Source organism: Dermacentor variabilis, chromosome 10 (genome assembly GCF_050947875.1).
Source record: "Dermacentor variabilis isolate Ectoservices chromosome 10, ASM5094787v1, whole genome shotgun sequence".
In the NCBI taxonomy this organism is placed as follows: domain Eukaryota; kingdom Metazoa; phylum Arthropoda; class Arachnida; order Ixodida; family Ixodidae; genus Dermacentor; species Dermacentor variabilis.
The window spans coordinates 32,268,636-32,284,339 of NC_134577.1; the positions used below are offsets into that span (position 1 = coordinate 32,268,636).

The window sequence follows — 15,704 nt, forward strand, 5'->3', positions numbered from 1 at the left end:
CGAGCTATCGGATCCTACGCGAAGCTATGCCCTTGGTGTGAGAACGCTGGTACCTGCGAGCATATCGGTGGGTCCGTCCAATCTATCACTCTGATCAAGCACTCCGTGATTGATGCTTAAATGATTGATTATTGTGATCCATTAATACCGAAGTAACAAATATTCAACTGAGAATTCGACATCTTTTTAGAGGACCGTTGGCGGGCCTGCTCGCGAATTTCGGCAACCACTTTTGCAGAGGTGAAATGCCTAAGTTTAAAAACGTTATAATCAGTTCACTTGCGAGTTCTCCCTGAAGTACAGCCAGGTGAGCCCTAGATATAAAGAAGACGTTTACCGTTTTTCGCCTAAGATCGGTATCGAATTTCTCATCCCGGTATCAATGACTTCCGTAACGTTTCAGCTTTCACATTTGGGCTGAATGGAGTCGATCATGTTCTTAGGTTTCTGACCTTCGTACATAATTCAGGTTATTGCTTAGATATAAGCTCATGTTTAAATCAGGCCCGACGCAGTTACTGTCTATCCAATGCACAAGTGTTGAAATTTGTAGCTTTCTTTTTTCTTTCAGCCGCAGCAGACGTTAGATGTCACGCAGTCTGCGACGCGGTATGTTCGTCGGTTCGTATTTGCGGGGCCAAGTATTCCACCTCGTCAACACCATGCAGTGCACTGAAAACTAGCGATTTCATCAGCCAATCAGAAACGAGAACCGGCTCTACATCACAGGAAAAGAAGACCTCGCCCGCCCTCTCCCGTTAATCCCTCCGTGATGCTGCTAATCAGCAGACGTCACGAACGTAAGGATTAGCCGCGGATAATTAGACAAAGTCATTGGTACTAGCCGCTTGTTAGCTGACGCGATCCGTACTGCACGGATTTGTTGAGACAGTGTACGATTACCGTGATCTGTTTCCACGATCAACACCCACGAGGCTCCCAATTTGTTCGTTCAACTGTTTTGAAGACAGCAAGAAGTGGTAGTTCACTGAATTAGGATCGCCATAGCTGACCCAGGGCCCACCGCGCTGGCAACCAGACCACGCAGGCATTCGAACCTTGAACCTCGAAGGTGCGCACTCACACCAGGGACATAGCACTTATCGTCACCGCGCCGCGGCACCGTCCAGACCTTCCAAGCCGCCCTTGCGGCGCGTAGTCGCTCTTGGCGAGCTGCTGCTATCAAACAGTCGCATGGCTAGAACCGAGATTCGATGCGCATCGACTTCGACGCTCCACGCGGGCGCCATCACGAACTCTCTCCTGCGGAGCACGTCACTTCTCGTACGAGCAACACAGTGCAACGAGGCACAAGAATACAAAACAAAAACAATGACAACAAAGGCAACGTTAACGCCGCGAGGCAAGCGGCCTCACTGAAGCACAAGTTCGCGCGACGGCGTCGTCTTACGAATCCCGCAACGAGCGATTACTGTACAAGATAACAAAAGGAAAACAAGTATATCGCGTGCTCTCAGTACACTCATGATCTGTTGATTCGTTCTCTAAAGACACCTTAGAAACAGTCAATAATTAAATAACTTATACAATAGACAATAAACTGAAAGTTCGTTGTCGCTTTTTGTATATCGTGGACGGATGGTTCGATGGGTGTTCGACGAGTGGTCGCTTGCATTTGTTCGTTGTGTCGTTTCGTCGATTTCTTTGTTTTTTGAGTTTTTTTCTTCTATCGTAAGGAGTCGAAGTAGTCAGAGAGGAAGGCTGAGTTTTTATTTTGTTTCCTTCTTCGCTTCCGTTTCTCAAAGTGGTACTCTCTCTCTATCTATTTCGCTATCTTTTTGTTATATCCTGTCTCTAGCGAACACGCTGTCTCGACCTCCTCTCTGCCTGCTTCCCGTGAACGAAAATGTAGATGCCGGGCCGGTCCTGGATCATGCGTAGAGGTAGTTGATCATGCGTTTCAGTTTGGGAATTTCGTCATCCAGTAGAAGGTCTTGGGCGCAGACGTTAAAGTATCCGTTCCTGAAGCAGTTGCGCCTGTTGACCGGTCGTGTAGGAGGCCCAGAGAGGAAAAAAAAAAAGAACAACTTTGTGGTTAGACGAGTTGTCGCCGTCACGCCCTTGAAGGGGTGTCTACTTCACGCTCACAAAGCACGCGCCGACATTTTATATGTATGTATATAACTCGTACGAGCGAACTCGAAGCAAGGCGGCAGACGGGGAGAACTGTGCCCTACATAATGGATTTCCCCTGAGGGCAGTACGAATGACTTCAGCCCAGATTCTAAATGGGAACGTCGTTCGAATTCGAACACAGCCCTATTATGTTCATTGTCTCGTTTTCAGATTTCCTGTTTTCGACGACATGATACATTGCGCCGCAGTTACGTACATTTTGAAAACTGTGAAATTTAGTTCGGCAGACGTAGACCTTAGGCCTCATATTAGCATTGTAGTTAGGACAAATTGCCAACAACAGACATTCCTCGATATAACGAAACCCAATTGTACGAATTTCTTTAGTTTCTCGAAAAGCTTTCCGATATTCCCCGACACATATTCATAAAGCATAATGCTTTGAAAAACCTCAAAGCGAACGAAGTGAACTCAACATCTCACCCTATTTAACTAAATTTCTGTGGGGGAAAAATATGGGTAAAATATAGGCATGTTCAGGTGGCGGGCGCCATTGACTTGTTTAATGCCTTTGTTGCTCCCATGAAGGAACGCAAGACATGCTAAACGGACCCGCTGCCTAGGGTAAGTGCGATAAGTGTGCGCACATGCAGGCAAAATTTTATATCTTTTCTTTCCCTCTCTTAAATAAATGTTTTGAGTGAGTTCTATTTACTAAGCTCTCGATTTGGCGAAGTTCTCGATTTAGCGAAGTTCTCGCTTTGACGAGATAAGTTCTGCGTGCCGCCTGCTTCGTTTATTTGCGTACGGGCCATAAGGCTGACCTCGTCAAAACGACGTCGCATCCGACACGTTATATCGGATGCTCGTTAAAGAAGAGCGTTTATTTCTTACACGACGAGAAATACTTTACCTTTACTTCGTTGTATACCGTTATTCGTTAACTGCGTATGGGCCATAAGTCTGACCTTGTCAAAACGATGTCGCATCCGACACGAACATGTCTCCGTTATATCGGACGTTCGTTAGAAAAAGCATTTATTTCTTACACGACGAGAAACACTTTAGCTTTACTTCGTTGTATACCGTTATTCGTTAGGTGCGCGTTCATTATATCGAGGTTCGACTGCCATTTTCTTTGGGGGGCCGAAGAACGCAGCGCAGCTTACGTGACAACACGATTTACAGCGCGCGCGCGCGCGCTTATGTATATATATATATGGCGTATATACCTGCACGAGTGGTAGACCGCCGGCTCGCGGTACAGCTGGTAGCACTCCTCGCAGACGCGCTCGAGCCGGGCCATGTACGACCGGTCGTAGTGGCCGCGGCAGCCGAGCTCGAGGAAGGTGCGCTGCTGCGGCTTGCGCGCCGCGCAGCCGCCGGGCTGCGTCAGCGCCACGAGCGAGCACGCGAGCAGCGCAGCCGCCAGCCAACGAGCGGGCACCACCGGGAAGCGGGCACTCATCTGCGACGACCACCAGAGAAGGCGCGCGCGCGCTTGTGTGCAAGCGATCCGTGCGCACGAACGCGTCGACAAGCATGAGAAAGAGCTTTTCCTACACACAAAATCACTATGGAAGTTATTTAAATTAATTAAATTATGGGGCTTTACGTGCCAAAACCACTTTCCGTTTATGGGGCACGCCGTAGTGGGGGACTCCGGAAATTTCGACCACCTGGGGTTCTTTTTAACGTGCACCTAAATCTAAGTAGACGGGACTATTGGGGGTGAAATCAGGTGCTACAGTCGGATACAACTCAAGTCTGCAGTGAAGACCCCCCCCTTCTGCCCCCCCCCTCCCGCCCACGCCCTCATAACCACCAGTCACTGTTCCTCCGTGAGATTGCAAATGGTTCGTACTTCAAACTTTCCCTGTTAGCTCAATAAGGCAGTAACGACAAAAAATCTAAACTATAAGCGCGTAATTGTGTACGTTTTCGTTTGGCTATTATAGTGGAACGGTGAAAACCTAATTCTTCGTTGAAGTGAAATAAAACGCTTGCTTCGCTGCAACTATTTATCGTCAAGTTTCCACTTCAGTTGGCAGTGAAGTTTCCTGAGTAAAACGGGGCCCGCAATGAAATGAACTGTACCGCGGACTTTTGAAGAGTGAAATGCTCAGACTCCACACACTTCGGCCATGCCTGTTGCACACCTCATGGCCTCCGGCGATGAAAATACTCTTAAAGAACAGCAGACACTCCGGAGGTATCAAGTGCGACGCCATTTTGAAATGGTCTCATGACGACATTTTTTTTTTTTTTTTTTTTGCCTCTGTGATTGGCTGGCGGAGTAACAACCCCGCGCCATAGAGTGTGCTTTGGTTGCTAACTGCTGTCTTTTTTTTTTTTACGTTGTATCCTACTATATTATAGGTGGTCTCCGAATCCAGCACCTAACGAGCGTTTCCTCGGAGTCCCGCGCTGAAACGAACCTCTAAGGCTATGCTTTTGCGGGCTGCTCGCGCCGGATCGCTTGCAGCAGCCGGAAAATCTCGTCATGGTCGTCGCCATGTTTTGGACATAAATTGCTGCCCGCTGGAGCTGCAGGTGGCTGCAAGGGGTGCTGTTCGGACAGCATAGGAATGATGGCTAATGCGTGAATTTACCTGAACTTCCGTCTATCTGGCTTCGAATGGTCTTTGTCAATTCGAATATTTGACCACGTGTTCAGCGAAATATTACACTACAGGTGCAACGTCCCATAATGTTTACGCATGTGCAGAACCACTTACTTGCTCGCTGTGTTTAGGGAAAAAGTGCTTGTTTTGGAAAATTTAGAAACGTTCAAACGCAATAACTAACGGCATAAGAACGTCTTGAGCCAAGAGCCGAAATATTATTGACAAATCCAGTGTGCCAGCCATCGTTCTTACAGCGCCGAAGGCTCCCCCTAGTAATTTTTGTAAGCAACTCAGTGGTGAGAATGACGGATATTTCACTTCATTCGTCAAAGAAATTAACGCAAAAATGTTTGAATTTTGCGCCCAAATCGCACCATCTCCGCTCTACTGTGACGTCATGCTTTTCAATGCATCTTCGTGCATTCAGGCCTCTGTCGTGCTGAAATATTTATCAGAACCAGTCAGGTTTTATCCTTCGTTTCTTTAGAACGCAATGTAACCCTTACGTGTATAGGTAAGCAACGAAACAGTATCGCCCAGACTCCGTCGAGATCCATGACTTCACGGGGAGCTATAGTGCAGTGACACTTGAAAGATTTTAATTACATGTTTCGCGTTTTACGTGCCAAGACCACTGTCTGATTACAACGCACGCCGTAGTGGGACACTCCGGATTAATTTCGACCACCTGGGCATCTTTAACGCGCCCCCATGCACGGGACCACGGCCGTTTTTGCCTTTCGCCCCCACCGAAATGCGGCCGCCGGGATTCGATCCCGCGACCTCTTACTTAGCGCAACACCATGGCCGCATAGCCACCACGGCGGGTGGCTTCAAGATGGTCTCCACCCTCGTTTGCAGGCCTGCAACAGTGACACGCATCTGTTCAGGGAAAGAGCAAGATTCTCCTTTATTTATATTTTTAATTGCACGACCGCAATTAGCCGATCTAATTGAAATCATTATCCCTCCTTATGGTGATGCCAAATCTATTGCATTGTCTTGGGCGCATCCAACCGGTCTACATGTTGCGTAATGCCGAGCATGCTTATTAACCCTGAAAGCCCTTTATTCAATGCCGCAGTTGCTCTGGCGCGTGTATAGCTTGCGCGCGTTCGTCTTTCTGCAGCGCCGGCGAAGGTGAAATGCATTAGTCACGGAATTCCTGCATACAGTTCTATATGCGTCGTGATGTCGGTGTCCCTCGGCCGTTGATGTCCGATCTCGTTTGGAGCGATCGGACCGTGAATGCACTTGGGTGCGTTCGCATGCGTGAGCTACAAGGACGCCCTCTCTCTCTCTCTCTCTGCACAACTGTACAGCGCTGCATGATGAAATTTCTCTGCTTCACTCAAGGCGCGACAGTGTCTCGTGCCGTTTGAGTTCCAGTTATCGCGCGTTGGGTCGCGCTCGCATTAGAACCTGCAATACAAGATTCCTTAATTGACATATTCGCCAAGAAACGCGCACTCTCCTCTGTTGTATGCGTGTATCTGTGTATAAGCGTGTGTGTGATACTTCGAACGAGCTTACGTGCGGAATGATGGCCGCAACGTTTTGCAAAAGGCTTGCATATAGGGTACTTTCGAAAACGAGAATTTTCCACACTTATAGTTTAATTTTGATTTTTCGTCAACGTTGAAAAGCGATCGCGCGCCAGCAGAGTTTTGAAAAAAGTGTAAGGGCAGCTGATAGGTCTTGACGGCCTGAAGATGAGGCGCTTCAGGTGAATACAGCATTAACGAGCATATCTATATATTCAGACAAAGTGATACTGGATGCGTTATACTCAATAAGATAGCCGAATAGAATTTTAGTGTCTGTTACTTCTTTTTTGTTGTTTATTTCCCTTAACCGTCGACAGCTCAGACATTAGTCACATCTGGCACGTCCATAAAGCGCGGCTGACTGATTTTATGCGGTCGCTTATGTGTCACAATGCCTCGCTTATCACAATGCCTCGCGCTCCTACTGAAGTCGCTCCCTCGAACTCCGAATACATCGAGACACCCCCGTAACCCTTTCCCTAAGTCACTGTGCCGCTTGAAACAACTCGCAAGGTGTCGTCTAGTTGGTGCCTATCCATTCGGGACAAGCGGGCCAAACTATCGTACAGGTTTCTGTCACCGGTCTTGTCGTCCCTCTTCGGACATTACAAATCCAGAAATCGCACGTCATAATCGCAATCGCAGGTTAGAAAAAATGCAAGTGGAAGACTTCCATCCGACGGGTACGTAACTTCACAGAAGCAGGCGTCGAAACACGAACCCGTTTAGTTAGGAGGTAGAATGCGGGGCGAGTTATTCCTTAGGAGGAGAGAGTCACCGAACGGCGCGTTAGATTGCGCCATCTCGCATAATGGCCGCGTTCTCGCAGTGTTTCCAGGAAAGCAGACGGCGTTACAGAAAGGGTCGGCAGCAGGAAGAACGGATTGCGCAAGTCTGTAGGCAATGACGTAATTTAATGAAAGGGAACAAACTGCAAAGGGTAGGGGAAAAAGAAGATTGATAGAAAAATACCAATAATAATAAAACAAGAAGACTGCGCTTAACTTGCCGCACATCCATACTTAACGCATCATTTCATTCGCGCAACTTTAGCTCTGTAGGTATAGCTCTCGGTCACAGAGAAAGGGGGCGCACCCCGCCTACACAGACGAAAACGGACCACTGTGTACATTCCTCTCTCTGGCGATACCACGCCCATCGCTGGACGCTCGAAGGAGCCCCGCATTCCTCTGGTTTTTCCCCGGTCCTGAGCGACTACAGAGTTTACTGTGTTCTCCCCATCACCGTCAGAGCCGGTTTAAGTCGGTTTGCGTGCCGTCCTCAGACTCGCACACTCGCTCGCGTGTACTTTGCAACCGCGCTGGCGGTGCGGCGTTACGGAACCATTCTACAGCTCCAGTCGCGGACAATTTCTGAACCGTGCTTGTGTAAGCGCGCACGCACACACGCACGAACTGGCAGACACACACACACAAACACGCGCGTATAACTCTTTACCTCCACAAGACAACGGACGGCGGGAAAACGTGTTCCTGAGCGCGGATCGTTCTAGAACGGAATGTGCGTGTCCGTAGCCTCCCTGATACATACTTTCGAAATGTGGATCCTGTGTATTTAGGAATCAACCGCGCGACCCTTGCGTGGCCGCGCGATCTCGTATAGTGGCGCGGATAACTGGAAAGCTCGATCGTATACCGCATGAATGCGAGAAAGAACGGCTTTGTTGTCGGAAGAGGATTGCGAGGTAGGAACAAACACCTCTTCGAGACTTATTTCGCTCGCACCCTCTCTTTCTTTCTTTCGTAAACGAAGCTGGTTTTGGTTCTCGAGTCATCGAAATTCCTGCAACCCGGAGATCCGTTGCTCTTTGTAAGCGCTGTTCATAACTTATCATTTACGTCGTCTGGCCAGCAGACCGCTGACGGATTCGCCGTCACTGAGCACCGAAGCCGGCAGCGGTTCGAGGACTGATGGAGATTTCTTGGGTTCCGCTTGTGTGAGAGCGAAGGCGTTGCATGACAAACGTACGCGCGCGCACGGTCACGTACGCGGAAGTTCCTCATAGTTGCGTCGTCGCAATGCGGGCGACTTGACGAGCAGCGATTGCGTCCACTCGTTAAACGTCGACGCGAAACAAAGTATCCGTACCCCCGTAACTTATATTCCCGGCCGGTTTTGCCAAGCGGGAACGTCACCGCCTGCTTATGGTATCTTGCCCCTTCAACGCCTTGGCGTGGTTTCAATCTTTGCACACGACGAGAGTTTTCAGGAGGTGGGCGGCTAAATTTCTTGCGCTACGCCCATAAATCATACGTTTTTTTTTTGTATTCCACTTCGAAGGCGGAAATTTCCAGGAACAGGCGTGTCTCTCCAACATTGGCTCAATAAGTGCATGCGTTGTACGCGGCACGGCGCCAGCTAGCTTTACTCGCATCGTGACGTCACCGCGTGAGAAGCAGACGACGCGACTTCCTTTTCCATTATTTTTGGAGGAGCCCACGCTTGTGGCTTATTCTTGGCAGTGGGTATACAGACGGCGAATAAATCGGCATGAATGAGCGTTAAGGAGAGAGAGAGAGAGAGAGAGAGAGAGAGAGAGAGAGAGAGAGAGAGAGAGAGAGAGAGAGAGAGAGAGAGAGAGAGAGAGAGAGAGAGAGAGAGAGAGAGAGAGAAGCCACCAAGTCACGCGTGTGAAAGTCAGGAAATCAAGGCCTTCGTCCGGGGTGCCTGCCCTTCACGCCTTTATTTCGAGAGCTGCCCGTACTTGACACAATTAGTATACACATAGAAATGCTGCAAGCGCAACGGGTTCCGTCTGGAGCAAAGCGTCTGCGAGAGGCGATATCTCTACAACAGAAGGCCCCCACCTTTAAGGGACATCAAGTAGAGTTCCGGCCTTTGTGACAATCAAGGACACGCCCTCTCTGTCATATACGCAATCCTCGGGCATGGAAAATGTTGCTTGAGTTATCCGCTAAGCATGCAGACGCGAATCCGGTTTAGAATACGTTTGAAGTGAACGCTAGTGCCATATTTCCGGGCAGAAGCCCGGTGTACAAGTCGACTTCTACTGTACATATACGTCGACGTTCCCTTTAAATAAGCATTTACGAAAGGGGCACAGAGATCAAATAGTGGTCTGTTGTTAATGGTATCGCACGCACATATAGCTAGGTCATGTGAATGCTTTGCGTGCCCCGCCTGGCTCGCGAAGCCCTAACTTTTGTAAACGGTCACCATACAAATGACGCCTCGCGAACGTAAGCTTCCACTAATACAGAAATAACCAGTCTGCTGCGTTTTTTTTTTTTCAACGGACACTAGTAGTACGACATTGTGTGCATCGTTGCGGACGATAATTCACACGGAACACAGCAGACATGCCGACGTATGCACGAGCGGATGTCAACATCAAGACGCAAAAGTGAGATAAGAGCCTTATAAACGCCCTTATAAAAGTTTTGCAATGTTTGCATCGACTTTTTGTTGCACTCAATAGGTTTTCAACTTAGAGACAACGGAGTATCACGTGTTACTTTTGCTAGGAAGCGTTTCTTCTTCACTTGAGCATGCGGGGCCCAGTGACACTCTCTTGAGCGAATCCCCCTCCCTCCCCCCCCCCCCAAGCGATAAACTTGTACCTATATAGTGGCTATGTTGTAGATATGTAAACGGCTCTCTTCTTTACACGATATCCATCTCTGCTTGGCTCTCTACCTGTCGTTCTACTTCCAACACTCCTCCAAACTACCGACCGTTCAGGTATCAGCAGACAGTTCCAGCGAAGGAAAATGTAATTTCCTTCCCTTCCTTTATTGATGATACCTATTTCCATAAATAACCCGACTAGTACCTCTTCAGTTGAGCTAAACGAATGTTCGAGGTGTCACTTTTAACGAGATGACGCATGAAACTTTCAAATCTACCACGCGCATTTTGTTTATCCCACATGTTGCTGGCGGACGAAAAAAGAAAAAAAAAAGAAGAAGAGATGAACTGCTCTCGCCTGCGTGGCGGCCGCTGACCTCCTTGAAAAAAAAAAAAAAGAATTGCGGCGACGCATTATCCTGCCTTCGCTGTTAGTTTGGCACGCGCACTTTGACTCCGGCTTCACACGTTAGAGTATGCAGCCCCCGTGCATAGCACAACATCCGGCGTTCCGGATCGCATTTCGCGAGCGCTCCGACCGGTGATTTTGAAAAGCGGAACGCCATCACACGTAGTATAGCGCCACGTCAACGGTCACGCGTATATGCGGAACTTGCGAAAGAGACACTTGTTGACGGCACTCTCTTTCCTCCGTTAATATGGCTCTGTCGTCTGCGTCGCTCGTAAACAAAGCGCCCTTGCATCTCTTTTAAGTACTTCGTCGCTCCTCTCGTACGAAAACATTCGCCGTGCTGCTTGTGCACAATCGAAAGGTGCCTATTAATATGGCGTTTCCTCCAAAATTTACTAGAGGAAACTCTGGTTCTAGTGCCTACAGGAGCTGCAAGTATTACAAAAGTAGTTTTAGAAAATTTCGTGCAATTTTATTGACTATTTGCACCGGTTGTTGCTATATTATTGACTATTTGCTCCTGTCGTTTACTTTCTATTGAGATGCAATTGAATTCACTCTGGCAGCGTCTCACGAGTTATCAATCATTTGTCTCATATCAAATTTTAGTTAATTTATTTCTGTGGCTTTTCATGCGAAAGTCACGATATGACTATGCGTCACGCCGAAGTGGGGGACTCCGGATTAATTTTGACCACCTGGGTAGAGAGAGAGAGAAAGAGAGAGAGAGGAAAGGGAGGGAGGTTAACCAGAGGGGAAGATCCGGTTTGCTACCCTATACGCTGGGGAGAAATGAAAGGCAGAGGCAAAGTGATAACAAATTAGTACGGGTGTGCGAATATTCGAAATTTTGAATACGAACCGAATATTTTCCTTATTCGAAGCGTATTCGATTCGACAAATGCATATTCGGTAATTCTCGAATATTCGACGATGGCCGAATAACGCTGGAAACGGCGAATATTCGGACAGACTGTGAATAATTGAGCAATTAACGAATTATATGCTTGCTTCGCGTAATCCGCTCAGTATCTATATGCTCTGTTTCAGTCTATCTGCATCAGGCCCATCAGTTTGGGTTTCTTTTTTACCAAGCTTTATCCCAGGGCTCTTTCGTAACAATATATGATTTACTTTCGGGCTCTGTAAGTATATGCAATAAAATATGCATCTAGAATATGTTACCTGGAGAATTTTTAGATGTTTGGAAATTAAAGAGAAGAAAATATATCCATTAGAACTTCTTTCTGGGCGAGTTGGTCCATACTTGAGATAAAGATATATGTCCGCGAAGAACACTGCATCGCCATCGACAATCCCGCCTCGTGTTCCCGCTTTTATAAGGTGGTCGCCGGTTCTTTGCTACGTGCTGCGCTGGTGCTCTGTGACGCAAATGCAAACCACGCTAAATTCACCGCTGCGCCATTTGTAACTGTCTGAGTGCTGATACAGCCCTCGCTCAAGCGCGTTCTCCAAGAATGGCATAAACTGCGGAAGACGAGCCACAGAGCAACCAAGAAATATAAGCCTGAAGAAGTCTTCTTTGGCGGTACTATACGCAAGACTCTCACCGTCGACAGCTCGGTGCAAGTCGTGCGAACGTGTTCTTCAAAAGCCAACGGGAACGACCACTATACTCTTCAAGATCTCATGAAACAGCACCCTTTGTTGATGAAATAGTACAAAAAGACGGCGCTGCAAACCCGCCGTTTTTTTTTATTAACATCTGGACGATATACTACAACAGAGAAAGCAGCCATTGTCTCAGAAGAAATAAAACGAACTTAACCAGAAAGCGGCAGATGTGTTGGCCTTAGATCTTCTCCCTTACAGCTTTGCATAAAAACCGCGGTTTCACAGCACTGATGAAAGCAGCTGCACCGTGCTACAGTCTGCCATCTCGTATGCGCGCGAAAGACTGACAATGGCAGATACATTGAGACATTTACACAATGGACCACTGTCGGAGGACCTCTTGCTAGGCGCATGGCCACAGAGTTGGCAGACGACAGAAACAATGCGTGCACTTTCACGTTTCCTAGGTGACACGGGCCTGGACTCACGCCTGTGATACCAGTTGTGTAATGTGTCCTTCACCTCGTTCCTCCCCTTATCATCCCCCATTGTGACCCTTTTTCTTCCCCTCTTCCCCTTTCCTTACGTAGAGTAGCAGGCCAGATGCTCCATTATCCGGCCGACCTCTCTACATTTTCCAATCATTAAAATACTTCTTCTTCTTCTGCCATCTCGAACAAAACTGTCGCGTGTGCGCGTACCGCGCCTGTGACAGGAGGTGCGAAAAGCACTTGAGCAAGGAAAAAGCACTCTCGCTTTTGCGAGCGATATCTGCACGTCACGTGCCAACGAGGGCTTTATAAGCTTCACACGTAATTTTCTTACGCTCAAGTTCGAGATAAAAAAAGAAGTTCACTTTGAACACGCGACATATGCCGGAGACTCACACGGCTGTTCACATAGCTGCCTCATTGGAACAGCTATGCACCGACTGGGAGATAACAATCGACTGCGTGAAGTACATCGTGACGGACAACGGCCGCAATATCCGAGCGGCTGCCACGAGATTCCCATGGCTCCAGCGATCCTGATTTGCGCACACTCTGCAGCTGGTGATCGATGATGCGATGTCTTGTACTCCGGCAACCAACAGACTCTGCAAGAGGGCGAAAGATTGTAGCGCGATTGTAGGACACTAATAACATAGCCCTAGCGCGCAGAAAAGACTGCACGACCTGCAGAGGCACTTGAACAAGGACCTTCTCTATGTTGTGCAGGATGTTGACACAAGATGGAACAGTCAGTACTTCACGCTCTCGAGGCTCCTTAAACTCAAACAGTCCATCACACTTGAGCTCACCACTTCGGACACGAGCATAGATACATTTATTTGACACAACTCTCATCTTAAGTGCTGAAAAGTACCTCTCCTTGTCGTGCCAAATTCGAATTAGTTTTGGAGTGCTGCATTGTCTCGAATGCTGCAAAGGCAAGTCAGGGTTTGCTAAGAAACTTGCAAAATCTATCAAGACACGTTTTGCGGGGTGCGAATTTGACGAAGTGGCCAGTCTGGCCATGTTTCTTGATCCGCGCTTTAAGGTCACAATTCATCAGGCATCTGGTCAGATGATCTGCCTGAAAGACCTTGTGACAAGAGAACTCCAGGCAACTGACGTGGAACCCAATGGGGACACTGCCGTGCCAGCGTCGACTTTGTGTCCACTGATGCCATCCAGCGTATGGAAGGCTTTTGACGATCTAGTGAACAAAGACAAGACACATTTGGCATCTGCCCCTGAGAGGGAAGTTACAGACTATGCGGAAAAGCCTACTTTGGAAGGGGGCAAGAATCCTTGTGAGTGGTGGCAGTCCATTGGCCGCTTCAAGTACCCTACACTCGCTCAGGAGTACTTGGCTATCCCTGTCACCTCAGTTCCTGTGAAAGAGTCTTTTCTACCGTTGGAAATGCTGTCACATGGCATACAGAACGCTTGCTTTCTAAACATGTTGAGTAGTTAATTTTCCTTCCCGATAATCTGTAACAAACGTTTTACCTGACTGAGAGCATTACCTACAATGAGTGCCTCTTTAACCTGAAGCAGCCTTGCAAGATACAATATTATTTTTAAAAGGGTAATAAAGCTATTGTTACCTCGTTTTGCAATTTTTTAATGCTATAGATATATTCGATATTCGATTCGATATTCGAAGACAGTTTTTCGCCTTATTCGTACTCGATTCGTATTCGAAAATTTCAATATTCCCACACCCCTACAAATTAGATATAAAGAAAGAAAGGAGCATAGACATACAATCAAAGTCGCCCACTGTCGCCGCATACTGTCACCGCACCGCACAGTAGCACTTGCAGCACTATGAACATCTGTTCATGCTACAGTCGTTGGGTGTCTTTACCGTACCTCCTATGCACGTGACAAGGGTGCATTTTTGCACTTCGACGTCCATGGTAATGCGGCCGCGGCGGCCGGCATTCAATGCCTCGAGGCCTCGTGCCGTATACAGGAATGTAAGTCTTGAAGGAACGATTTTAAAACTACGTCGACGGCAGTTCGGACGCTGCACTCTTCGCGATAACTGTCTGATCATTGTTTTTCAAGACGAAGGTGTGGCATAATCGTTGCTGTGTTATCGTGTTTAGTTCTTGTCATGCCACGGCCCTTGATGCGATGCCCTGCGCATGCGTGACATGCACACATATGTATATATACTACGGAGCAATAAAGGCAATAAAGGCGCGGGCTCATTCCCGTTCACGTTCAAGACGGGGTCGTTCGACGCGGAAACACGACAGAAGGGACACGCCACGGGACAACCGAAGTCTGTAACCAGGTCGGTTATGCAGCTGTACCAATCTGACCAACACACGTGACGACTTTCAACGCGTTGGCGCGCCTGCGAACTATAACCTATACATCCTGACGGAGCCAAGGATGCAACTACATAAAGACGATCCAATCCGAGATGTGGCAACTTCGCATTCAATCAGCGCGTTCGCGAAGCGCAATCCACGCGTGTATATAACCTCGCGAGGGCAACTCGATCGGGACTCGACGCGGGCGGGTGGTGTGATCGTAACGGCACACCAAGCTCAGAGCAGCCACACGCGGAGAGTCGTCCACCTTTCAAGCCACTGTACAGTTCGCGAGAGCGCGTATGCCAGATCCGGTGAACAATGGATCACACAACTGACTCATGCGACGACCATGACCGGCGGCCGGGCTTCAAGGCTGCGTGAAGGCCATCATTTGTATAAGGCGTGAGCAAAAAGTAAAACGGCTTCCCGTCGCTGGCGTCGCAGCTGGACTTCAACAAAACCTCAAACGTCGGTCGGCGTTCTTTGTTGTTTTGGGCACAGTGCCCCCCCCCCCCACCCTAAAGAAAAAAAAGAACTTACAAGTGGGCACACTGGCGCAAGTGTATAAGAGAGAGAGAGAGTATGAAGAAGGAAAGGCAGGGAGGTTAACCAGACTGAGTCCAGTTTGCTACCCTACACGTGGGGAGGGGAATGGTGAGTGAAAGAGAGAGAGAGAGAGAGAAAACATGAGTATATACCGCGCTTTCACGTGACTCCTCAATTTTTTTCCTTTTCCTTTCTTTTTAGCTTACCAGTACTCTGCTTTTGATAAAGGTAGCGCATTGGACACCATGGAGTAGCAGTCTGTCACTTCCCTCTGCCTTTGTGGTCTGTTGCAATTTGTTGATTTGCGACTGCAGCGCGTCCATTCCGTTCTAATATGTCTTTAAAAGTCTCGCTTTGTCCGCACACTACTTACGCAAGTTTTGCACCCAGTAACATAGGCGCTCTAGCCTTCTCGTCGGTCCTCGGTGTCCGTACACGGACATCGGACGTACATCAAACCAGTACACACAAACACC

The 15,704-nt window shown here is 48.2% G+C and overlaps 1 protein-coding gene across 1 annotated transcript; it reads right to left on the reverse strand.

Annotated features, from left to right (window-relative positions):
- Nucleotides 1–11,915, reverse strand: LOC142560262 (crustacean hyperglycemic hormone-like). The gene is made up of 3 exons (XM_075672220.1): nucleotides 11,864–11,915; nucleotides 3,330–3,565; nucleotides 1–1,998 (listed from the first exon to the last, which is right to left on the reverse strand). The coding sequence occupies exons 2-3, from the start codon at nucleotides 3,563–3,565 to the stop codon at nucleotides 1,893–1,895; spliced, it is 342 nt and encodes a 113-aa protein (XP_075528335.1). The 5' UTR covers nucleotides 11,864–11,915; the 3' UTR covers nucleotides 1–1,892.
- Nucleotides 11,916–15,704: the final 3,789 nt, after the last annotated feature.